We start from the raw sequence: 24,478 nt of genomic DNA, 5'->3' as shown, positions 1-24,478 counted from the left end.
TTCCGGTTGAATCTAGTCACGGGCCATCCGCAGTAGTCGCCGATAACGCCGATCGGGCCGGTTTCCATTCAAAGGCTCCCGTGCCGCCCGGGGCCCCGCATGAAATGTATGAATGAATCTCGTCCGATGCCAGGCAGCATGATGATAATGATCGGCCGAAAATCATCGATCGATCGATCGAATGTGACGAAAACAATGTATGCAGCAGGGGCGGGTCCAACCCTCGGCTCGGCGGTCCGATGAAACGATTGTGTGTTGCGCGGCCGGCAGCGCAACATTAATCGAAAACGGGGTAAACAAAAAACGGGTCCTCCACCTGTGCCGACCGGCCGGCGTTTAATCAAAAGTGAGAAATATACATATCAACGTCGGCCGTGGTCCCGTCGCGGAATGCCGTGTGAACCGGGAGGTGGCGCCCGGCGGACCCTGCTCATGCTTCTTACGGCGGCCGACACAGTTTGAAACTCATCATCATCGTGACGCGGTAACGGTTCCGATGGGAACCTCCGGCGCAGACGGTGGTCGGTGGCCGAATCTAGTCAAATAATGGCCACGGTCGTGGAGGCTCGATTGAATTAAATCGGAAATGATGTGGAAAAATTTAGCCAATTCGCTGCCAGCGGCCCCGAGGGCCGGTCCCGGGCCCTTTTTTCGAGCCGCTTTGCGGTGGCGCTCCACAACCACCAAAAAACTAGACCATCCTTCTTCGCTTCGGGAAAGGATGACTGGCGGCCCTCGCCTTTCGGGCCCCTTTCAGCCGTTTGGGTAATGTTCAATATTTCATGGCGGGCGCGAAAAAAATCGAATCAACAGATCGAAGCAACAGTTACGGCCCCCCGTTTCACGACCCTTCAGCGGCATGACGGTCCAGTTCCATTGTTTTGCCGACGTTTGTTTGTTCGCTGGGCACCGAGAATTTGCAAAACTAATTTTCGCGGTGCACATAAAATGTTGGCACTTCGCCGAAGCCGGGCCGATCTCGTTCCGCGAACCCATTTCCAGGTGCTCCCGAAACAAAAAGGCATCCCCATTTAATCGGTCCCCGGAGTGGCCCGAAAGCTCATTGATCGCTTATTAATAACACCACCGCCAAGGGCCCGCCCGCCACAATGTGGTGCGGTGGTGAGCTGTGTGGCCCTGTGTGGAACCCCTGGGCCACCGACGGTCGACGGTCATCGGTTGGGGTTACAAATTAACCACGCTGCCGCATCATTATCGTCCCCACCCGAGCTGGCGCTTCGCCCCGTTTCGGGTGCTTTTTGTGTCGGATTTCTACAGAGCGCGGCGGGCCCGCCGATCCCTGGCCCGGATAGAGTCATAAAACTTGGCTTAAGGAACTGTCAAAATATTTATGACCCACGGCAAGGGGAATTAAAATCGGAGCCGCTCCAGGAACGCGCTCTCGTCTCTGGCTGGCGGCCCTGGCACTGTACATCAAATACTGTCCCGCATAAATCATAATTTAAAATTAAGTGACTTTTTATTACCTTTGGGGTGATCTTGAAACACCGCCGACCGAGCCGGGCCGACAGTTTGTCGGCCTCGGGCCGGACGGCCGATATCGGTGCTCGATGCACCAATTTGCAGGACGCGCGCGCGCGCGCTGCACCCGCGGTGCAGATTGCCGCAAATTGCATTGCTTCGTATTAAATAATAAATGAATTCATTAAAGTGTCATATTTCGAACGGAGAGCCTTTGCGAATCGGTGAGGCGCAATGGCGGACGACTGGCTGGCTGGCTGGGCCCATCAACACCCGTCACAACAACCTATCCCGCGCTGCCCAACATCGATCATCCACCCCGCGGCAACTGCGCCGATCGCTTCTCACGATCGCCTCGGCCCAAGGACTCGTCGGGGAATCATCGCACGTTTTGTTTTTTTTTGGGGGGCCCGGGAAATGGGTCCAAATAATAATCACGCTTAATATTCGCTTACTTGCTAATTTCGGGGTGCCCCGAACGGTGTGCCGAAACGGGCCCAAGGATCAGCTGGCCCTTAACGGAACGCGGTGGGCGCGCGCATTAGAGACGCCCGCAAGGATGATGATTATTAAATTTAAAACCCTTTCGCTCGCGTTCCGCTTAAATCGCGCACTAAAACAAGTTCATTATCCATCCCGACCGAGGGCGGCCGATGGTGGACGGCGATAGGTGAGGCCGTACCACTCAGCGGGAGTCTCCAGAAGGCCCCCCCTTCCCGTTTGAGTGCAACCCAGGGAAGAGACAGAAAAAAGTGTTTGTGCATCGCAAGGAACAATTCCTGCAGCCGCGGATCTCGATCCGGCACCAACCGGCCGGTCGGAAACAATCGATCGCGATGTTGTGATTAAAAATAATATTCACTCATTCTCTTTATCGCGCCGTTCTCTGTGTGAGGGTTTTCCGTGTGCCGTGCCGTGCCGTGGCCCCGCTCCCTGCACTGCACTACTTACGTTAAGGGGTGCCACCACAGCATTACCGCACGCCACCACCGACACCCTCGGGGGCCCCCGGGACTGGCGAAAAAAGAAACAATAACCCGACCAGCGAGCGACGAGGACGATGTTTTCGTCGGCGGTTTTTGCGTTCGCTCAGCGCATCGCGCCCTTTCACTATCTCGCCCGTATCGGGTCTTTTTTTTTCCCAGGGCCGATGACGACAATCTTGGCCGCGACGGTTCCACCACGTGGATCAATCGGGGCGCAAGATGGCACGCCGAATGAAGGTTTCTGTTTACGATTTATTATTTTGCATGCCAATTTGAAGGGATCGCTACTTCGTTCTAGAGTCTAAAAGGTCATCATGGGCCAACAAACCTCTGGGATTTCATAACCGATGGTTCTAGCTGTCAATTGAACCCTCACAAGAATGGCCTATAGTGCCTACAACCTACAGTGAACGTGAACTCCTGTGCAATTGTAGTACTTTGAGGAGTTCAAACAATACACGAATCGTGATTTGGCAGCGACGAACAATGAGAGTAGAAAGACGTTCGGAAAATAATTTCTCCATCGGATTGTGACTGGCGATGAAAAGTGGATTTATTTTGAGATTCCTAAAAGTAAAAGATCTTAGGTCCAAGTCTAGGAGAACTATCAACATCGGCTACGTGGCCAAATAGCTATGGACGCAAAACAATGCGCTGTGTTTGGTGGGATCTGAAGTGTTTGAACTATTAAGAGCTACTTAAAACTGGTGAAACTCACACCAACAGCAACTGACCCATTCGAAGGAAGAAGATGGATGAAGAAGAAAAACAACTGCAAAAACCGGCCATGGAAACGATTGAATCGTGTGTTTGGGGAAGTTCTTTCACATGCCACTAACTCGCCAGACTTGGCTCCTTCCGGCATCCCGTAACAGGAATCTAGCCTTCCCCATTATTGGCCGTGAGTTAGTGCGGTTTTGCTTGACCAGCTTGTGGACTTAGTGACCCACGTGCTGTGATTATGCCGGGCCGCGCAATCAGCGATCACGCGGGACCGTGGATCGATCGCGCTATGGATTGCGGAGCAGTATGCAGATTATTTTTTTCGCTGGGCTTGGCCTGGTATCGTGATTCGCGTGATGCGTCTGTGGAATGTGGCGAATGGCGCGAGGAGAGACCGCTCATCCTGGCGCACGATCGACGGATTTTCCCACCGAATCGCTCCGGCGCGCGCCAATGTCCTCCTACGTTGTGACTCGTGGTCGTGGCTGGCCATGGTCGCGTTATCGCCGCCGTGCCCATCTTGTGGGCTTGGGCCCTTTCTTTTTATAATTACTTTGCTCGATTATTTGCTAAAGTTTTAGGGGGTCCCGTGGGTCGCGGAGATCGCTCGGCTTATGATTCAATTTTGTGCGAAGGCCACCACCATCACCACCACACCAGCACCGGTTGTTTACTTACCGAAGGATTTTTCGCGCCCTTCCGGCTCGGCCGCATCTGTGGAGGAAGAAACGAAAACGAAAAGGAAAGGTTTTTGATAATCCGAGGAAGGCGCGAAGCAGAAGCGGGTCCACGGCACTCCGAACCGGAATGGAAGGCAAATATGAAATCGAGTGGGGGGTAATTTACTGGGTTATTTTCTCGCCCTCTCTCTCTCTCTCTCTCGCAGGGGCGCTCTCCAGGGACACGGTTACGTCCAGATCCAGATTACCGGGCGGATCGGTCCACTGACACTCTGTTGCTGCGCTGCGCGGCAGGCAGGAAGTACCAAATTATCGTAATTATCGTCAACAATACGAAGGTAACAACCCCGCACGGGCAGCATCCGCGCGCGCCACGGTCCGAAATCTCGTCATCAATTCCCCCCGCGCGCGCGCTCGCGATCTTCCGCCGGCGCACCAGGAAGCATATTCAAATGTCCGAGGCTTCCCGCGTTAGTAGCACGGGGCGAAGAAGAAGGGAACTCGCGGAACCCGAGCAATCTTCCACAAAATTATTACAATCCATCCTTCGCCCAATTCGGGACCGGCCGGCAGCCCGAGCTAATCTGCTGTCCCACGTTCCGGACACCCGGGGCAGATGAGAATCCCACAAAACCAGAAGCAATTTCCTTCACTTCCTTGGTGCTCCGGAGACCATCTTTCAATTCATCTTTCGGGGCCCCAGCCAGCCAGCCAGCCAGCCAGCCAGCATCGCGAAGAGATAAATGGTGATGATGATGACTCGAATCAAATTTAAAATTTGAATATTCAACATAAAGCGCTCGGCGGGCTGCGAGGTGGGGGCGAAGGTAGTGGTCCTTAAGCGCCCGCGGGCCCCGAGTGACGACGTCCAATCGGCGTGCGAGAAATTGGAGCCCGAAATCGGTCCCACCGGCCACCGAAAATTAATACGCTAATTCGCCGTGGCCGCGATACGATCATCGGCAGGCGCGGACGGGTGTATGTCTAATTTGAATTGACCGTTGGTCGATCGGCAGCGGGGCTGCAATTATTGGATTTTTACACCTCTAATTTCACGGGAGCCCCTTCGACCGGGCGCGATCGGCGCGATAAACCCGCACTTTGGCCGCGGCCTCCAACCAATTGCTCCAATCATCCCGAGGTCCCGGGTGGAAATGAATAATCATGGCTCCGGACCGACCGAAGGGCGCACCGAAATGGAAATGGATGAAATGGGACGCCCCGTGATTGTCATCATTTCGAACACACGCAGCATAAATAGGAGGGGGGCCCCGTTAGGTGGGACACAAATTAACATACGCCATACAGCGGTGGCGTTTCGGAGGCGACAAATTAACGACGAGCCCAGGGCCGTCACACGTGAGCGACGAAGCCCACGGGAAAATTGACCATCACCACCACGGGAACCGCGGGAAACTTTATCTCCGCCCGCTGATCGGTTTTCCTCGAAAGCTTTTCGACGTAATATCGCGCCGGCCGACCCCCTTTCCGACCGGCAAGACACTGTCACGGGGAAGAAGCCCCACTTGAGGGGGGGTTGCTAATCGCGGCCGATCTCCTGCCTGGTTTGGTAACGAATTTTATGTGTTTTTAAACCGGACAATGATAAACGAGCCGGGCCGGAGTGAGAAAAGTGGAATAAAAATTGTCAAATAGTGCAGGCAATTACTTTAACCACCGTTCCGTGCCGCGAAACACTGACCGCGGACACTCGCGGCCCCCCCAACACTCCCCCAAAAGGGCCCCTCATCGGCGCATCGTCCGAGGATGACACAGAGGCAAGAAAAAAAAAGGTGGGGAAATAGAACTGAAGCTGGAGTCCACTAATCAAACGTGGTTTTGGGTCCGAGAAACGCGGAATGCTCACACGGTGCGGCAAAAAAATCTCGATATCGGTGCCTATAGCTCAGTGACCGGAAACGATATCCTTTCGAATCGGAAACCATTTTGGCCACTTGGGGAAGTCAATTTGTTACGGCGATTGATTCAACACAAAAACGCATTTTTGTGACTTAGTTGTTACGTGGTGGGCATTTACTTTCAGAATGTCCGGTTCCTCTCTAATAATGGACAGGTGTTAGATTGTGACGGTTAAACTTGAATTTTCCGTCCCCAAAAAACCTTGATTTAAATTCTGAAAAGTCTATGATGTCGGTTCTTCTTAAACCCGTCCTTAAAAATAGTAAAAAAGTAACAAAATCACATAAAAGTGACTAATGCAATCCGATCAATATAAATCTTGCAAGGCATGTCCACAAGACACAAATCAAATGATACTCGTACGAATCGTTGAAAGCTCGCGACTTTCTTGCCGCACCGTGTGCGTTGTGTAAGACGCTCCCGGCTGGCCGGAGTGGCCGAAATTTCTTCGCGGGCTCGCGAGGGTGGGTGAAGACCGACTTCCGCCGCTGGTTGGGTCACAAATTGTCACATTTCTACCGCACACGGCGTGATTTTGCTGCGGCAGCTGCTACTGATGAGGGGTCATACGGACCGGACCCTTGGCCCGGTGCCGAGCGGTGTTTTCCATTTGAGGGCGCCGTTCGTGTCGTAATTGGGAAAAGCCAACGAAACGCGTAGGGGCAAACCCTGCCTGGCCCGGCCCGGCACGCCACGCTGGCCATTTCCGTGTCGACACTCATTTGAATGTGCCACCACCAGCGCCAGCAGCGCCACCGTTCCGGTTGGCGAAGAAAATGAGTGAAAACATAATTACGTGACATCACGAGATCATTATCGATCAAGCAAAGACTATTATTACGACGGGTGTCTTATTTCCCCACCATCCGAAGGGGTTTTCGTTTTTTATTTTTTTGAAGGTTTGGAAGGTTCTTCGGCTTCGCACCGACACGACCGATTACCGCGCGTCCGGCCTTCCTGCGTGCCTCGATCATTCGTAATGACATGCAAAAGTGTCTCCGTGTACGATCGTTTCGCGAGTACGCCCATAGAAAAATGTTTTGTGAGCAGCGAACCGAACGATAACGGTTCTAGTTTTGGGGCCATCGCTTTTAACCTTCTTTTCATTTTTTTTTTGCACGGAAGATAATAATTAGGGTTGAGAGAAGGGGTTTTTAATGCTTATTCGGAGAGCCATTCGTTTATTATCTTTTCAACTGGGAATTATTTGGTATTTGTAACCAACCTGCAGGTGTAGGCAACAAAACGCCAATGCGTCAATACCTTAAGTGGCAAAACACCCATAACGATTAGTACTTGGGCCCTTAGACGGGGAAGGCCAATAGCAAACAACGTGCGCGATAGTGAGATAAAGATGTGGGTCGAGTTTGCGTCGAAATGATCACGATTCTGAAACATCACGGTTTTGGCACCAATCAACATTTCGCTTATCCTTTCGATATTCAATAAAGGTTACCAAGATCTGTAAGTGTCGATGGACGATTTTGGAGCACCAAATTTTGGAGCACCAATTGGGGGTTGTAACCCTCATAAACTCTTGTTTTTGATACAGCTTGCTCACCGAAGGACTTCTGCAATATTTTCAATCTTTTTGATAGCATAAATTACGTTCCATACACAAAATTGAACGGAATGAAATGAAAGTCGAAGAATTCACATTTAACCTTTCACAGAAGGACCCGTAACGGACCTGTTTGAATCTTTTGCCTTTCGTCGGCAGGTCTTAAAACATTTAACATTTACATTTAAAGTTAGATATTGTTGAAGTTCCACGCCTCGTTTTGGTTTGAAAGGGGTTTCCGAATCAATGTTTAGTCCCACAAGAAGATACTCTCAAACTTTCGTTTAATATTCTTGGTTTAATCTTTCGCCTATTTATTTATTGATAATTAGTTTTGCTGGAAATGAGAAAATGCTCTGTTATCAAACGTTGTTGTAGCTCTAGTGAGCTGGCACAAGAATTGAGCATATTCAGGGAGCTATTTCGTAGGGGTTTTCATCACAAACTCGAATCTATAACTAGAATTCAACGCATTCTCCCATTTCCCCAACTAAAGCATCGAGTGGACGAATTCCCTGCCTGTACATTTCCGACCGTTCCGACTGTTACATTGTGTGCCGCTCCTTCGGAAGATCAACAAATGCACATTTGCTGTGGCGTCGGCCATCATCGGCACCTGCGGGCACTACTAATTGAAAAGAAAAAAAAACTAGTACAAAACATCGATAATCACACCAAAGGCTCCCCCCTTTCCAGGCGCAAAAACGAGCTTCACTTCGGCTGCGGCTCACTACTGGGTGGCGCTCCTCTCCGTGTGTGGCCAATCAAGCATCAGTCGGTCGTCGGTTGGGCCCGATTTTTTTTTCGCTCTCTTCTCTGCCCTCTCGGTTGTATGTTAAACTATCGTTCTTCCGTTGCCCGAACCGATTCGATTTGATTTCCTTCGATGGGGGGGGACCAGTGGAAGGAAATTGCCTTGCCGCTGGCCGGCCCTTGGCAGTTCCCTAAGGCAGCGGAAGGCGCTAAGAAGCCCGGCAAGCCGCCATGCTAAACCGCACCGCAAGCTACTAAATTAATTTTTATGATTTTTTATTCATTACCTCACGTGCGCGGGCGCGCGCCCGTCTCTCTCTCTCTCTCTCTCTCTCTCTCTGTGTGTGTATTGTTAAGTCATTGTGTGGCGGCATCGGCCACAGAAGAACGCGCGCCTTCGGGGGAGCGCCGTGGCCAGCATAAATGCGCCCACCGGTGCAGCGGCGCTGTGCATGTTTAACTAGCCATGCTTCGCGGTGGCAGCCGCCCGCCGGGTATTTAAATTAGCACCGGGGCGGCGGCCGGGCCCTTTTGGCGAGTGTAATGTAAGTTAATTATCGTTATTTTCGCTCGGCAACGCGTTCGCGTCATTTACGTGGGCGCCTGGCCGGGCTGAGCTTCGATGTCGGCATCCAGCCGCCGGCTGGCAGGCGGGCTGGTGGGTTATGTTTACTTAAGAGAGGGGCCCCGCTCCTGCCCCGCGACAGCCTGATCTGCCTGGCTCCGGAACGCGGTGCGGAACGCCAGTCAGGCCAGCGAACGGAACGGAAGGAACCTGACGCGTCTTCGTGTCATAACGATATTTTAATTGCGTCACGATCACCGGGACTGGTCGTGGGGTGGCGTAGGGGGTGTAGTAGGGTGGTGGGAGCATGCAAATGATATGTTAAGCCCCGGGAACGGGTGCAGCATACCGTGAACGGGGACGGGGGGCTTTGCCGATGAACCCGTCGCGATACGCGCCGCGCCGTATGCATTTTAAACGGTTCCGATTCGGATCTCGAATCTGACACTTTCCCGTCCAAAGGATCCCTCCCCCGGGACCGCCGGTCAGCCCTCGAACCAACTGCTAATTGGCTGCCTCAGTTACCGGATGGGGCGCTGGGCGCCTTCCACTGGCGAGATTTTATCGAACCTTGGCCTCTTCGTTCCAGTGAAGCAACCCCCCCAAAGGGGTCCGATTTCCCATCCATCACCGGTGCCACCAACGCGCCGCTTTTCAATTTCCATCCCACCGTTGGTTGGTTGGTTGTAATGTTTTTATTTTTTTGGATGGACCAAATTCTTGCACCGAAGCGCCATAAAGTGTACCAAAGCGGAATGCGGAACAAATTGTGACCACCTTCACCGGGCACCTGTTGCAGGATTCCCACGCGCGGCGAGGGAATTGAAATCCCGGGGCCGATCCGGGGTGTGATCCATTTTGCCATACACCACGCCGCACACACGCCATTTAAATAACAATCATCACGCCGACCGGCCCCCTAATATATGCACCCCTTTTTTTCGCCCTGTGCGTCCTGGGTCTGACTTTCGCCATCGAATCAAATAATAACGACGAAACGGGACTCTTCCGACACTTCCTTTTCTCGCTTACGACGACAAATTCACTTTCAACGGCCGACCTCCGACGACATTAAGCATATTTTGTCAAGGACGGGAGGTGGACCATTATTGGCCCCGGTTGTCGGCATCGTCCGGGCCGGTGTTTTTTATAAGGAACCGTGCGCCACAGGAAATACCCGCAATCGTAACCCCATCATCGGCCGGCTGCTAAATAAATCAAAGGCTCGTGCCATCCCGAAAGGGTTTCGCACCCCTCGCTCAAGAGGCGAGGCCGGTGCTTCAGCCCGAGCGGCAGTGATGTGGTGGCGAATCCTCGAGCCGCCGCCACGAGCCGCACCCCCGGGCGATGCGAAAGGGTTGAGCAGGAGCAACCCTCCCGGCGGAAGTCTTTAAGAAACCCATCTCGGAACCCCATTCTCGGGGATCTCGAGAATGACTTTAAAACCGACTGTTTGATGAACCGGGACTTAAGGACCGGGTTTGGTGGTGCTAGGGGCACCGAAACTTACCTGTTTCGTCGGGCTTCTCGTACGGTGGCGACTCGTCCGCACCGTAGAACTGGCGGTACAGCGAGTGGCGCGAGGATGCCTTAAACTTGGACATCGTGAAATCGACGGCCGCACACACGTCGGGGCGGGCGGCCAAGCTGCGTGGCGTGTGGCGAGGGGCACGCTCCTGGGGCACGCTCTCGTAGGCGGGGGTCGGGGCGCGTCGAGGGTCTACCAGGGCCACTCCATGTGTGCTGCTCGGAGCCACCAGAAGCGGCATAATCCCGAGTGTCGGGCCCCCGGGCGGTTGATTGGCCGCTGTCGCGTAACTCCTTTCCGCACGCACACTAACACGGGCACGGGCAGGATCGCAATTAGTGGCGTAACCTTGACGTCTTCATATTTTCACATTAACACACTGCGGGACCCGGGGAAGCCTGCGAAGAAAGTGGGCGCCCAGCGCCGAACGCAGGTTCATTCGGTTAGCGTCCTCGATCGATCATAATTACGAGTCTTGGTCCTGGCGCATTCGTGGTCGCGTTCTTGGCTTAAATTGTTGCCACACAACTGTCTCTCTCGCTCTCTCTCTGTGAGCGCCCCGGGCAGGTGGCACTCGGCCAGGCTTGATGAGGATATTGACTTGCGGCCCTTCCAGGGCACCTGATGGATTAGCATACGGGGTCGCCGGAGCAGCTTATGCAGCTCCGTTTGTGTCACCTGAGCGCCCCCCATTAGCGACCCATCAAGCGTCAGGTCCCCACTCTTTGTTTCCTAATTGTCCTGTTTGTTTCACTTCTGGTCCGCGTCACAGCGCACCCGCGGGTGCGATAAGAATCACAAATTCCGTCGGGCCAATGTCGGGCGCTCGGACGTAACAGGTTTATTAATCATCGTCACCGGTCACCTTATCAGCTAACTTGCCACGGACTCGTCTCGGTCGTACGAGAAAAAAAAAACGACGCAAAACATGTCACAATCGAACTTCAACTTCTTATCAGTCGATTTTGTATTCCAATAAACAAATTACCCTTCACATCAAACGTGACGCGCGGACCGCACGCGGGCCTCAGCCACTCGGCAACATTCCCCGGACGATGACGAAACCGTGCCCGGCAACCCACCAAAGGTGGTTCTGTCCCGGCTCGCCCCAAACTTTATTGTCGAAAAATTGGCCTTTCGATTAGAGCCGCCGAGACGGTACACGGTCGCCATGTAACGATCTCCCGGACCGATCAAATCCCGGCGTGCGCGTTGTTTGCTTTCCACGATTGCCACGATCACGTCAGTGAGTGCGTGCGTGTGCTTGTGTGTGCCGATCGTGAGAAACCGGAAGCAGCGTGTTAGGTGAGGCGTTTTATTTGTAGATTTTTTGGCGGCCGGAGCGCAAATTTTGCATAAATAATTAATAATTGATCAATCTGAGCCCACCATCACGAGCGCGATCCCTTAGAACGATCCCGCCGATCGGTCCGATGTGTGAGAAACGTTGGCCGGCTCCCGCCAGGTATCCCGCTGCGCCGATTTTCTATGTTTCTCACCTCATCTCGGTGGCGGCTGCGGCGGCTTCGTGGTCGTCGGCAGCCGTGCAGAGATTAATCGATTAGTGACGCGGCCCCGTGGGAGCCGAGCGGGGCCGAGCGTCGTTCGGTCTGGTCATACTCCCGGTCCCGGACCGGAAATCGCCGGAAATCAACGGAACTCCGTTTTGTCCGCCATAATTGCGGACGGCGTCGCTTAATGGCCGAACACACGGGGCCGATTTCGGTTGCGATTGGCCCGCCAACACCGAGAGCTGGAGGTTCTAGATCACAATTTCGAGCATGATTATTTCAATGCCGCTATTAAAACAGTATTGGCCATCGAGAGCCACCGGACACCCCCTGGCGGGAGACTTGTACGCGCGGAAGTGAAACGATCTCGTGCCTGGCGGATTATGCGCCAGATCGTTGCGTCATTTTCTTTCCGTTTCTTCGTCCCTCGATTGCCCTCCAGGCCGCGCCACTCCACGCCACGGCCCGGCCAGCGTTCTTTTGTGCGGTAATTGATGGCAATTATTCTAATTTATAATATTTCATAACATTTCTCTCCCGACGTCCCGGTGACGTCCCGGTTCGAAAGGTTCGGAAGGAACGGCCATAGGTGAATAATAAGAGCAGCGCTACCCATCCCACCCTAGGCCGGCAGATCGTTGGGGTCCCGGGCGATCGTGGCGAAGGTGAAAATTATGAGCTTTGATCAAAATCTCGCGACCCAAAACACATCCCACAACCCGCGGCCCGCGGGCCGGCCGGCGATGATTGGCATCGCAACATGGGCCCGGGATGGTTACGGGATGAATTTATGAATGGGCCGCGCGTTCCCATCGGCCGGCCGGCGGACCCAACCGTGGCAGGTGGAACGCCACCTCCATGGAAGCTCCATTATTTATGTGCGTTTAGCGCAGGAAGTAGTTGGCTGCCGCTCGGAAAGGATCGCCGGCCGGCCAGCGCTGGTGTTAATTGATTTAATTAAAAAGGGCTTCGGCACCGGCCACCGGTGAAGTCAGTACTGAAGGCACTGAAGCCTCTCTACGCATTGCTTCGAAATTCACTTTCGAAAGATTGGCATCCATTACGGGTCTTTTCGGGGGGGAAGGGGACGTCGCTAATCTTGGGCCGTGCAGTGCGTGCAGATAGGAACGTTTCGGAGGTTGCTTATCACCCGAAAAACCCGGTCGAAGCCAGCCAACCCTCAAATTCTTCATTTGTCGTTCGCCGTTCCGAAGACAATCCCGGCCCAAATGGGCGGGAACTGTACGAACCAAGGGGGGAGCCCGGGTTTAATCCGACAAACAATCGACTGAATTAATCAATCAACAGGGCTGTGGCCGGCACAGGGCGCATGCGATGATAACGGGTATGCATTAATTGAACGGACCCGTAGTGGTCGTGGCCGTATCGTCGGTGTCGGGATTAGAACCCATTTAGATAAGCGAAAATTTCCAGCCCCCCCCAAAATTCCCGCCGTGCTCGTGCTCGTGATATGCTCGCTTCCACCCATCGAGCTCTGGAGGCTCTGGACGCGGCAGGATGACATGCATACACTTATCCTGTGCAGGCCACCGTCTTTCGAGTGGCGATACGCACGGCCCTATTTGCCGATCCGAACGCGGCCCATCACGCGGCCGATTAGGCGTGTCACTGTTTGCCCTCGCCAAGCTCGCCGCTGCCGGTGTTCCATAAACATTTTGTATCATAAAATTTCCAAGTCATGGGCCCTCATTACCGCGTGGAAAGGGCCGAGCCTGGAGAGGCTTATCAATTGGCGCAGTCCCGTCAAGGTGCGCATGCGTAATTTCCTGGCCCCGGCCGATGCTTATCGTCCGGCGCCCGATTGCCCGTCGGTGGTTAGAAATGTTGGATAGGTTCGCCAAAAAGGAGTTTAAAATAAACCGTGTGATTTCCCGGTCATTGTTTTGACCTCGCGGGCCGCGAGATAAATATCGCGCCCGGCGTCATGGCGCTTCGACCCAATCACCTCGCAGATAGCGCAGCAGGGCCATTGAATGCAGGGCAACCGTACGTTATCCCGTAATTCGGGGCTTCAATTCACCCACGGTTCGTACAAGATTGGCGAGAGATTCATGAAGTAGAAGAAGGTGAAACTCTCGGGTTCTTGCCGAATGTGGACCAACTTTTCAATACACTTTTTTATAAATTGTCTAAAATTCTTCATTTTATTATGAAGTCGTTGAAAGAATCCATTTTAGTGTTGGATTAGCTCAGAGCGAACGTATCCAACAGCCATCCCAGGAGGCCTTACACAGCAACTCGAGAAGAGTGCAGCAAATTGCAATGCTAACAAGAACCTCTCAATGGGTCCTTTTGGAGTTTGGAGTCGTATCAGCAAACAAATCATCATCAAGTCTTTTAAAAAGACAGAAATTTAAAAATCCTCAATGGGGCCGAGGATATGGCAATTTTTGAGAAGTTGAAGATGATGTAGCTGAGACCTGTAACAATGCCATGACTACTACAATGACCTAAGGAGCTATTGGTCAACGAAGGTGTCAACGAATGGTCACAACCTCTCCAACCGGCCAGTATGAATATCTATGCTCCATCATGTCTCCATCGCCCCAAAGGGGGCCAGAGTCTAGTTTATCTCGAGCATTCCATATCTGTTGCTGACTGCAAACCGGTCAGCGTTCAAGAATTCACCACCCCAAACACTGACTCCTTGAGCGTCTCCGGTCTCCTAGATCTCATCTAGGCCACGCAAACAACCCAAGTCACCATTGCTTTGCAATTCAAAAATCTGCTTCCCTTGTCAGCTCGAGCCATTTGACGAGAACGACGCTCCCGTCGTGTCACGTCGCCGGTTATCGGAAACAAACAGTTTCCGCCTCGACGATGGTCCTCCTCGGTGATAGTAATCGATTAAAAATGACACCCTGGACTGAACGAAGAGGGGCCGGTTGCTCTGTCAAGCGGCATGTCTTCCGTGGACGTCCGGTTGATGGACGATCGGCCCGAATCAAAGACAGAGTGATCCACTCTGTCCGCCCGTCCACCCATTCCGACATAGGCTAATTTCCTCACCGTCCCTGCCGGTTATCAACGCAGCCAGGCCCTTGATAGCGGCCAGAAATTCGTGTCACCGTGTTTCGTGTTTACGTGTTTATTGCATCGTCCGCTGGCGGGCTGATTGATTTATTCCCCGATTTGCGCCGATGATACGTGGCATCGAAACTATTTATGGACCAAATAGTAATAATAGGTGAGTGGGTCGCTTACGCCAGCTAGTCCAATATAATGACGGGCAGGAAAAGGCAGGCGTCCTCGTAACGTGACTCGGGTGGTCAACGGCGGACTCTAGAGCGCGGATTCGGACAGATACCGAAGGCCCCCAAACGCGTTCACGCAATTTCCAGCCCGCAAACCATTGGACCGGAGGCGTGGAATTACGCCTCGTGAGACGCGTCACCGTCTGCAAGTGTGTGTCCTCCGCCACCCGAAGCCCCCCCGGCCCCCCCCCCCCTGTTTGGCTCCGGTCGGTCGAAAGATAAGCGTGCAACATTTATCAATTAAAGTTCAATCCATTACAACATACGCCGGTGAAGGTGAAACATACGACCAGCACCTCTTTGGCGGGTCGACGGCAAGCAAGAACTCGGAAGAAAACACCCAAAAGGGGGAAGAGCACCGCCACCCCCCGACTGGCTCCTATTTGAATGATAATTCAAATTCAACGTCACCGTGACAGCTAACAAGTGACAGGGCCGTGAAGGCCCAAACATTACAAAACTTAATTCTCGCGAGCGCCGAAGCCCGAAACACTTGCCTCGTTGGCCCAGAACCGGTGCCGTCGATCGATTACTCAGAACATCGAACCGAAGGCACCGCAGAAGGAGGGTGCTGATAAGGAGACACACCTTGTGAAGCGTGAAAGTGCGCGCCGGGGGCTACCTTGAAAATCGATAACGCAAGACGCGGCTTGTAGGGGGGAAGATGTTTGCGTACTTTTTGGCGGTCGCTAGAACACCGTGCCGTGCCGTGAGACACACGAAGGCCAGCCGAGCCGAGAAGAAAATGTCCAAAATGTACATCTCAACGTTGAGGGGCCAAGAACGTGTTCTCGTGGGGTTTATCCTCCGACTGACCGACCGGCAGCAGCATCCTGAGGCCGCCGAATAATGAAGCCCGATAATGAGTAGAGCCGGGGCCGGACGTGGGCTTGATGTTTGCGTGTGGAAATAGCCCGGGTTTGATGTTGATTCCCGGTTGTCGTCGGCGGCGGTGATGACGTCGATGTCATCATCATCGACCGGTCGGTCGGTGACGGGACGGAAGTCGGAGGGAATCCCGGTCCCCGGCGGCTATTTACGCGGCTGTCTTTGGGCCCGGCCTACGGATTCGGGGCAGTGGAAGGAGGGCACTCTCGTTTCAATGGTCCCATTCACCGATTCCTGTGGTCGCTCTCATGCTCTCTCTCTCTCTCTCACTTCCTTTTTCGCTTCTCGGCCAGGATTACGAGCCACGAGCCGGCGGCACTACTGAGGCCGAGCGTCTTGGAAGCTTCTCGTAATCATTAGCCGCCCGCTTAAATACTGCAGCCGATCGCCCCGACGCCGGCGAAAGGAAACCATTCTTTGCCACCCCATGTCCCCCCCCCCCGCCGTTGTTCATTTCCGCCCCCTGGGGCACCGATCCCGGGCTCCTAATTTTAGGAATCCGGCCCGCTTGGAGTGTGTTTCGTGTTCAGGTGGCCCTCGGAGAGTCTGGGATGTGTGGTGGAAATCATGCGTGACGATGGACGGACGATGACGAAAAACTTCCGCCACTTCCCACCCAGCCCAGCCCGCTCGCCCTCGGACACGGTCGATCGATGAAGCTGCGGAAATCAGCTGACGGCTCGGCCGAGTCGTCGGTGGACGGCTAAAATGGATCATCAGTGACACACACAGGGATCTCACGGCCACACTAGGGCCGGGTGCTGTGTAGGTGTTACGGCACACGGTACGCACACGCGTTGCGGTAGGTTATTTCCCGCTCCGGAGAAGGCCACCATTAATTACTACTCCCCGGGAGCCCCGGGAGTTCGGAGTGAGTTGGGCCGTAGGGTTCGATTAATGGTGGTTGGCCAAAAATATTGCATGTCCTCGATCGGACGGCACCTATTCCGGCGATGAACTTCACTACGTACGTCGTGCGTATATTAAACTGTGGGGACCATTAAAAAGCCCGGAAAAAACGTGTTTACTGGCGGGTTGACAATGTGCGAGGTGTTTAGCCTTTACAGCCCTCGTTTTTCCAGTTAATTTCACCCCTCCGTGGCCGGGGCACTGTAGGGCCACGTGGAACGCCGTTTCGCGTCGCCATTAAACGGTGGGGCTCTAACCGACTCATTCAATGCAAAATCAGGTCGCCCGCCAATGCTTCACTTCGCTGTCCGGGCGCCACTCCGGGATGTGGGTTCTCACCTTTTGCCGGGGAACAAACATTTTCATTACAAATGCCTAACATTCGGTCAGTTTGTCTCGGTTTTTATGAAGCTCTAAACGAGGCACTGAGCCCACCGGCATTCACACACAGGAGAGGGGTCACTTTGGTGTTAGAACTGCTTCGGTTTTACACATTTCTCCACCGGAAGATGCCCACTGCCCCGGATGTCCACTTGGCGCTTGGCGAATTACGGCCCCAAAACGGAGGGTGCCATTTGCCGACGGCAATTTTACGTTGTGCCGGGCGCGTACATTTTCGGCCCTAAACTGTTGTTCCTTCAGATGCACCGGTGGCACTCGATTTATGGGCTCCAATGAGGTAAGAGCCTTGATTTGAGCACAAAATTCACAATAAATACACGAACAGCGAACCAATAAATACCTTCTCACTGAGTCACTCACGCCACGCCGTTGCAGGATTATTCAGTTTCTAATCGCACCGGAAGCCGATAACACTCGAGAACACTGTGGGACCCGTGGGAACGTTACGCATGCAAAGTGGGCCGCAGGTCAGAGGACCCAACCCAACACACAGCGGGGCACACAGGACACCGACACGCGCGCGGACGCGGACCACGCATCGACTCCGCACGGGAAATGAATTACTTCGCGCGGCGATGGCGCGCTCGCGGCCGGCACACGGATCGTCGTCGTCGTCGTCGTATCCGTTTCCGAGGCGAATGTGTCAATTTTGACCGCGAAATTCGATAGCACGCGGATCTGCCCGGCCCTGCGTCTCCTGCTCCACCGCGTCGGATTTAGTCTGTCGCTTTTTTTTTTCTTCTTGCCTTTGGGGAGGCCTTTTCCAACCCCCCGAAAAGGCACACACGCGAGCGGGCGAAGGATGCCGCACACCAAGGCAAACCGCGGGCCAAAACAAAACGGTGGCCTCTCGTCGACGACAGCGTAGCTCTCTCTCGCTCTCCGGTCCGTTCCGTGGCGATATTTTTGGTGGCCGATAAAATAATAATGTTGGCCTGCCGCGCCTGCTGGCGCCGATGCTGCCACCTTTCGTTCAGTTCGATACTGCTGGCTGGCTGGCTGGCGGGATGGCTGGCCGATCGGTCGGTTGGCAGGCTGGGTGGCTCACCCGCTTCGGGGCGTCAGGGTGTTTGTGAGACACCCCCCATCCACCCGCCACCCGCACACCGGGCGCTGCGGCGTTTGTCATACTCGCCGCCGTAACATAACGCGCGCATAATGACACACGATAACGCGATAACACACGGGCGTGCGGTGCGTGCGAAAGAGACGACGGCCGCAGTCACCAGGGTGCGGGGGCGCGGGGAGGCCTCCTACACCCGGGAAGGATTCGCGCAAGGACTCGACGGAATCCACCGACTTACTACTCACGGAACCAGAGCGAGAGCGAGTGACAGAGAGAGTGAGATGCACAGGGAAAGGGGGAGAAGGGGAGAGGGACAGAGAGAGAGAGCTTACGAGAGTGGTGACGAGGACGAGGCTCACACACATGCGTTTACTAGCGACCGACGAGCGGGACTAAAATATTCGCATATAGCGCAACGGGCGACGACGGCGAACTGAGAGTGTATATGTGTGTGGAAATCGCACTCCGAGCGATGTGTGCGCGAATTGTCTGATGCGGCGAGGAGAGAGTACGAAGAAGTGCATCGGAAGCAATCCCCCCCCCCGAAGGCGCAGGGGAAGGGCCACCCGCATCGATTCGGACCCCCTTCTAAGGAGGCCCCGACACATACACGCGAAGGCGACTTTCGTTAAGTTTCTACCACTTTTTCTTCTGCCGACAGCGAGCGAGCGAGTGAGAGAGCAAAGGGAGAGAGAGAGAGAGAGCTTTTCACACACCACCGCAACCCGAACGGTCGCATGTATGGGTGTGTTGGGTACGGAGGGGAGCGTGAAGTCACTTTAAAGCCCCACACGCGAGTGTATTGGTGCGCGAGTGGGGTTGAGGTGGAAACTTTCAAATCGTCCGACGAATGGGGGATTTTAAAGTCGCGTGTAGTGGTGTGCTATGTATTACGAGTTGCTCTCGTTAGGTCGGCCGGGGTGGGTGGGTGGTGGGGTTAGGCCGAGCGCAACGAACCGAGCGATATGATAATGCGCCAGAGCGGGACCGAAGTATCGGCGAAGGCCCGCTACGATCGGGGTGCTGGTGAGGGGGGTGAAAATTTTCCAACCCAACCGTGACGACGACGGGGGGGTGGGGGGCAGTGAGGGCCGCGAAGGTGGGAGAAATCATATTCAGATTATATGATTCTCCAATCAGAAGGCAACAAGGGTCGTGGGGGGGTCGGGCGCCTAATGCGCGATGTTGTATGCGCGTTTTATGTTAAATAGATGATAATAAGGGTTGCCCCGGGGGGTGGGGTTGGGTTGGTTGGCGCGCGATGCTATCCGTCTTACTCGGGCCCACGGTAACGGGCCCCGTCGGGGGTGTGTTTTTAAAGCGGGCCTCGCGGTCGCGGTTTAAACTCGCGCTCGAGTCGAGCAACAATGGAATATCCCTTGGGCTGTCGGGAAAACGGCATCGCGCGGCCGCGGGAGATAAGGTGCGAGATTTGAGGAAAAATGCCATCAACAAACCGTTTTCTCTTGGATTTGACTTTCAAAACCCGCCCGAAAGGTGGCGGCCCTGTTTCCGGATGTATCTAAATGCGTGATCTTTATGAAGTGTGCCCGCATTTGTGTGTTTGGAGCAAAACAAAGCTCAGCCGGACGATGCGATGTCGGCCACTGTCCAGCTCTGTGGTGGAGTTTGAGATAATTCACTGATACATTTATTTGTAGCTGCGAATGCAGATAACTCAACGAATTTCAACGACTACTAAACACGAATTTCTCGTCAGAAGCCAGTGTTAGACAGACTTCGAAAGACGCTTCCCTAAGATGGAGTCCAATGGCAGCTAGGCGAATGACATGTGTTCAATTTGGCTAGAAACGCGAAACAATTGTTGAATTTGCCGATTGACCAACGCCAGTGCGTGCGTTTGGTCCAACGGACGGCCCAGAAGGTTATTTGCGTCCCACCGTTAATCAAAGAATTAGATCTGCCCTGCACGCTACCAGTGGAAGATGCCGCTGATTATGGAGAAGAACCGCCACATTTTAGTTAGTTCGGCACTTCGTTAGTCTTGCATTTCGGAAAAGTGGAACAATTTCGAATAGATTTAAGTTCCCCTTTGAGAGGCTTGCAGTTTTAATCAAATTAGTATGGTGTCTGTTTGTAAAGGATTCTGATCGTAATCCAGAAATTTATTCGAATCAATCAGCACGAAGTTTCATGGATTAACCATTAAAACAGCTAGTCCGTATATGACAAAACTTTGTCGACTTTTCCATAACCATATATCTCAAAAGCGTTCCATAAATCTTGAAAATTACGATTGGATTAATACGAAAGCATTACTCGCATCGTACGAACTGACAATATTCTGTTTCACTGATTCCAGTTCGATGTTTCTCGAGAAGCGCTTGTACACTTAAGTAATCTTTTTGTCCATAAAAGTAATCGAACTAAAACAACCGAAACTAAATGAACTAGACAAACGAAGAATATGTGATAACTCTGCATAATGGCAGGGCTTGAAATCCCAACCTCAGAGTAATCACAGTAAACATAGCATGAAAAAGCTTCTTTGTGCTGTTCGATGTGACACCTCGTGATCGGAGGACTTTATGTTTAGCTTATTATTTTACAGCCACTAGAGGATGACAAAAATAAAATAGGAACCATTTTAGTATCAATTCCATTCATTTGCTTCCTTCTTCTTTCATCTTTCTACTCTATCTCTCTGTTACGCGTAAGCTCTCCTCTCAATTGTATATATGTTAGGATTAAGAGTCCGGGTCTAGCCTTATGGCGAACCCGTGTTGTTAATAAAAATTAAATTAAATTAAATTTCTACCATTCAACAATTCATATCTATCGATTACTGATCAAATCCTATGCTCAAAACTTAAATCAATCATTGATTTTATTTTTTGGACCATTTTGCTAGTAGTTCTTAGAATCTGCCTGCTCGATATTTGTTATTTATTATTATTTATTAAATTAGAACGGACAGAGCCGAATTAAGCGCATACTGATTGGAACTGGCGACTTTCGCATAGACACTGTGTAACCCGTGCAGCGTAGACGGATGATCCAGAGACACAGTCCAGATGACTAGCTGTACTAGACGCATCTTAATATTCTTGCAAAATTAACACAATTTTGCTGAAGATCTGCCAGACACTATCTCAATAACTTACCGCGATTAGTCTTTTAGTAACTTTCAGATAACGATATTTTATTTGTTTTTACAAACCCCTTATGGCTAACTGGTTTTTTGGATATTAATAATGCCTTTATCTTTCGATCTATGGATCTAATGATACATAGGATACGATGCACTTCCAAATTGGATGAGATGTAATATATAATAACAAGAATGTCCGTACCCAATTGACTAGGTCCTTAAATACAAATAGAAAGGTCACGAAATACGCCGCGCTGACTAATTAAGTCCACTTCGGCATTTAAAGCAGACAGAGAATGCCACCGCATAGTTTTGCGCAGGGACACCCCACGGGCAGACTTAAAGCGAAGGTGTCTTTAAGAACGGCCCCGTCTTAGTCGGTGCGGGGCGAGCAAATTAAAGCTAAACCACGCACCAACACATACACAAGGGGGCCAATTGACCGTGGGCTCCTCGCTCTCATCAGGAACGTGTGTCCCGGAGGCTGCTGCTGCGCGCTGTTCCGGCTGCTGCTGCTGCAATGCTTTATCGATCCGGTCAAACGCCATTGACCTATAATTCCGTGACTCCGTAGCGGCTCCCCGTACCAGCCCCTGTGGCCGGCCCAGCCCGACTCCCGGCGCGTGTGTGAGCCTCACCAGCGGCGAAAAGGACGAAAGAACATTTTATTACTTTTATTAGTTGGTGTAGCCGCTGGCTGGCTGGCTGAATGGTGGTCCGGCTTCCTGGCGCGTGTGTTTTGGCGCGGTCCGGCGCTGGACAGGATCCAGCCGCGTGCGAAGATCCGCGCCGCGGAAGCAGCGCAAACTACCGCCAAACACTAGCCCGGCTAGCGCGCCGTTCATTCACTTCACTTTTTGCTTGGCCGGCCACCGGCTCCCAATACTCGCCGAATCCGGCTATCGTGTGACGGTTCCGAGAAGAGCGGGGCCACTGCGGACCACTTTCGCCCGTATCGGGGGCCTTAGATAAGCGTCGCTTCCTCTTACACACCGTGACATACCGACACAGTTTCGCTGACTGGGCCCGGCCCGTGCCTGATTCCTATCGGAAGCGTGTGTATTTAGCGCCCACCTCGCACCCAAATCCTGGACCGGGCGGCTCCGGCCATCGGATCGGAAGCACACACGTGTACGTTCGTACGTCTTGGTGGATGAAAGTAGTGCCGGCCCACCCAGCATGCCATCGATGACAGCGTCGACAGGTGGCTGCTAATGATAAGGCCACCGGAGTTCACCGGAAGACAAACACTCGGCCCTGGCCCATCGCATACATATCGATGAAAGTTTGGTCAAGTGACAGGCGCACGCGAAGCGATGATGGCATGCTAACGGCTCTCGACTCCTGGCGGTCAGGCCGAAGCCGAGATGCCTAATGTCCTCCGCGATGGACGTTAAGTGACACGTTTGGTGGCCTTATTTTCAGAGTCACCAACTGCTCAACATTTTTATTAACATTTTTGTCTCCATGCCAGAATCACATCGTTGTCCTCGGTTTTCCGCCAACTCCATTAACGCTGGTCGTCAAAGGAGTCAACTGGACCCCGATGGAGCTGGTGTGCAGTGCGAATGCGAAGAAGAGTGCGCGTATTATAGCTAATCGTGTTTACGATTATGCTGCCACTAACCGTTCCGAACCCGATCCGATCCTTTTTCGGACACGGTGGAAAATCGATGGTTTCGGGGGTTGGCCGCAGACGGGGGGGAGGAGGAAGCGAAAGAAAGGCGCCCAACGGTGTGCGAACGGGATCGAGTTGATTGAATGAGCTCACCGGGCCAAACGATAATGTTGATTGCATTTTCATATCGACCAGCATAAACTTTGGCCAGCATACAAGTCGCGGGGGGGGGGGGACTCCCAGCCGTGTTTTTCCCGCGTTTATTTTTCCAAGGTAAAGTGGGCGTGAAAAATCATATTCTTTCTTCTGCACTGAAAAACGAGGGGGTTTTCGGACGTTTCGGTTAACGCCTCCCATTTTCGGGAAAATTCACATTCTACAGTCCCAGAGTTCGGTAGCCCGTAATAAGCCACCCGGGGCGGTGAGTGTAGTTGAAATGGAAAATCCGGCCAACGGGGGCGCTATGTGTGACAGCCGCAACCGCTCGCCGTACGCCACAACAAGAAGGGAAAACAAAACCGGGAGGGAAAAAACGGAAAATCATATAACCATCGTTTGGATATAAAATTCTGCCAGCGGAGCATGAGCGGGTCCCGGCACGACCACACATACGCGTACGCAGACGGGCGATTGGGCCATCCGCCGCCGCCATTTGATTACTCGCGTCAGCTATGACGGCCCCGGGGATGGCGAGCTTTTGGCCAGGAGCCGGCCACCCCCGGGCCGGAACGGCACGAGCGTGCGAAAAGGAGCGCCAGTGCGCATTAGAGCGCAGAATATAGTAAAGAATAATAAAATACTTGGCCACCCACCACCACCGGCCACGGCCACAACCATCCGGCCTCGGAGCGCCTCCGGAATACATGAATATAAAGTCGGCACCTTTCCGGGGCGCACTCAGGACCGGACTCTGGACCCCGGAGCTGGGGACGATATTGGAATATGTATGTATGCTGCATGCGCTGCTCCCGAGTTCCCGGGCCCCGCGGGTCCATCCGGGCCACCGAGCCACTTGAGAATGCACATTATGGAGGGCCTTCTTTCCATAACTTGCCGGCGGTGGTGGGAAAAATTGCATTCCGACCGCCAAACGGTACGGCACCGGCGTAAGCCACGCGCCTCGGGACCTCTTCCTATGCAAAGCTCCTGCGCATAAATTCATTTTAAACTCTCTCTCTCTCTCGCTCTCTGAGTAAACCTGCCCGAGACCGATCGATGGTGGCCAAGACCGCGGAAGGGGGGGGGGTTGGGTGCTAGGGCTGCTGAGGAGTACATAACGGACCAAGGAACCGACGATGACGATTGAAACGGCGAACCACCGGCCGTTCCTTTCACTCGTTTGCGAAGCCCACAATTTTCTCCATTTTCCGACGACGACAATGCCTAAGGATTGTTTAAAGTCCCCCGCCCGCCGGACGGAAAGGGCTCTCCACTCGAAATGGAGACGCACTTTTCCCGCCCGCCACGGCTACGGTAGTATTGGTGTTCCGGTTGTTCCG

At 53.2% G+C, this 24,478-nt stretch overlaps 1 protein-coding gene across 1 annotated transcript in view; it reads right to left on the bottom strand.

Moving 5' to 3' along the window:
* The window catches only part of LOC131208534 (POU domain protein 2-like), an 85,902-nt gene extending 75,463 nt beyond the window's left edge, over positions 1 to 10,439 (bottom strand). The window contains exons 1-2 of the mRNA XM_058201317.1: positions 10,181 to 10,439; positions 3,870 to 3,905 (exon numbers count right to left, since the gene is read on the bottom strand). Coding sequence (XP_058057300.1) covers positions 3,870 to 3,905; positions 10,181 to 10,439 — 295 coding nt within the window. The remainder of the gene's footprint in view (positions 1 to 3,869; positions 3,906 to 10,180) is intronic.
* Positions 10,440 to 24,478: the final 14,039 nt, after the last annotated feature.

The sequence above is a fragment of the Anopheles bellator genome, chromosome 2, assembly GCF_943735745.2.
Source record: "Anopheles bellator chromosome 2, idAnoBellAS_SP24_06.2, whole genome shotgun sequence".
NCBI classification, from domain to species: Eukaryota; Metazoa; Arthropoda; class Insecta; order Diptera; family Culicidae; genus Anopheles; species Anopheles bellator.
This window is presented reverse-complemented; position numbering and strand designations above follow the sequence as displayed.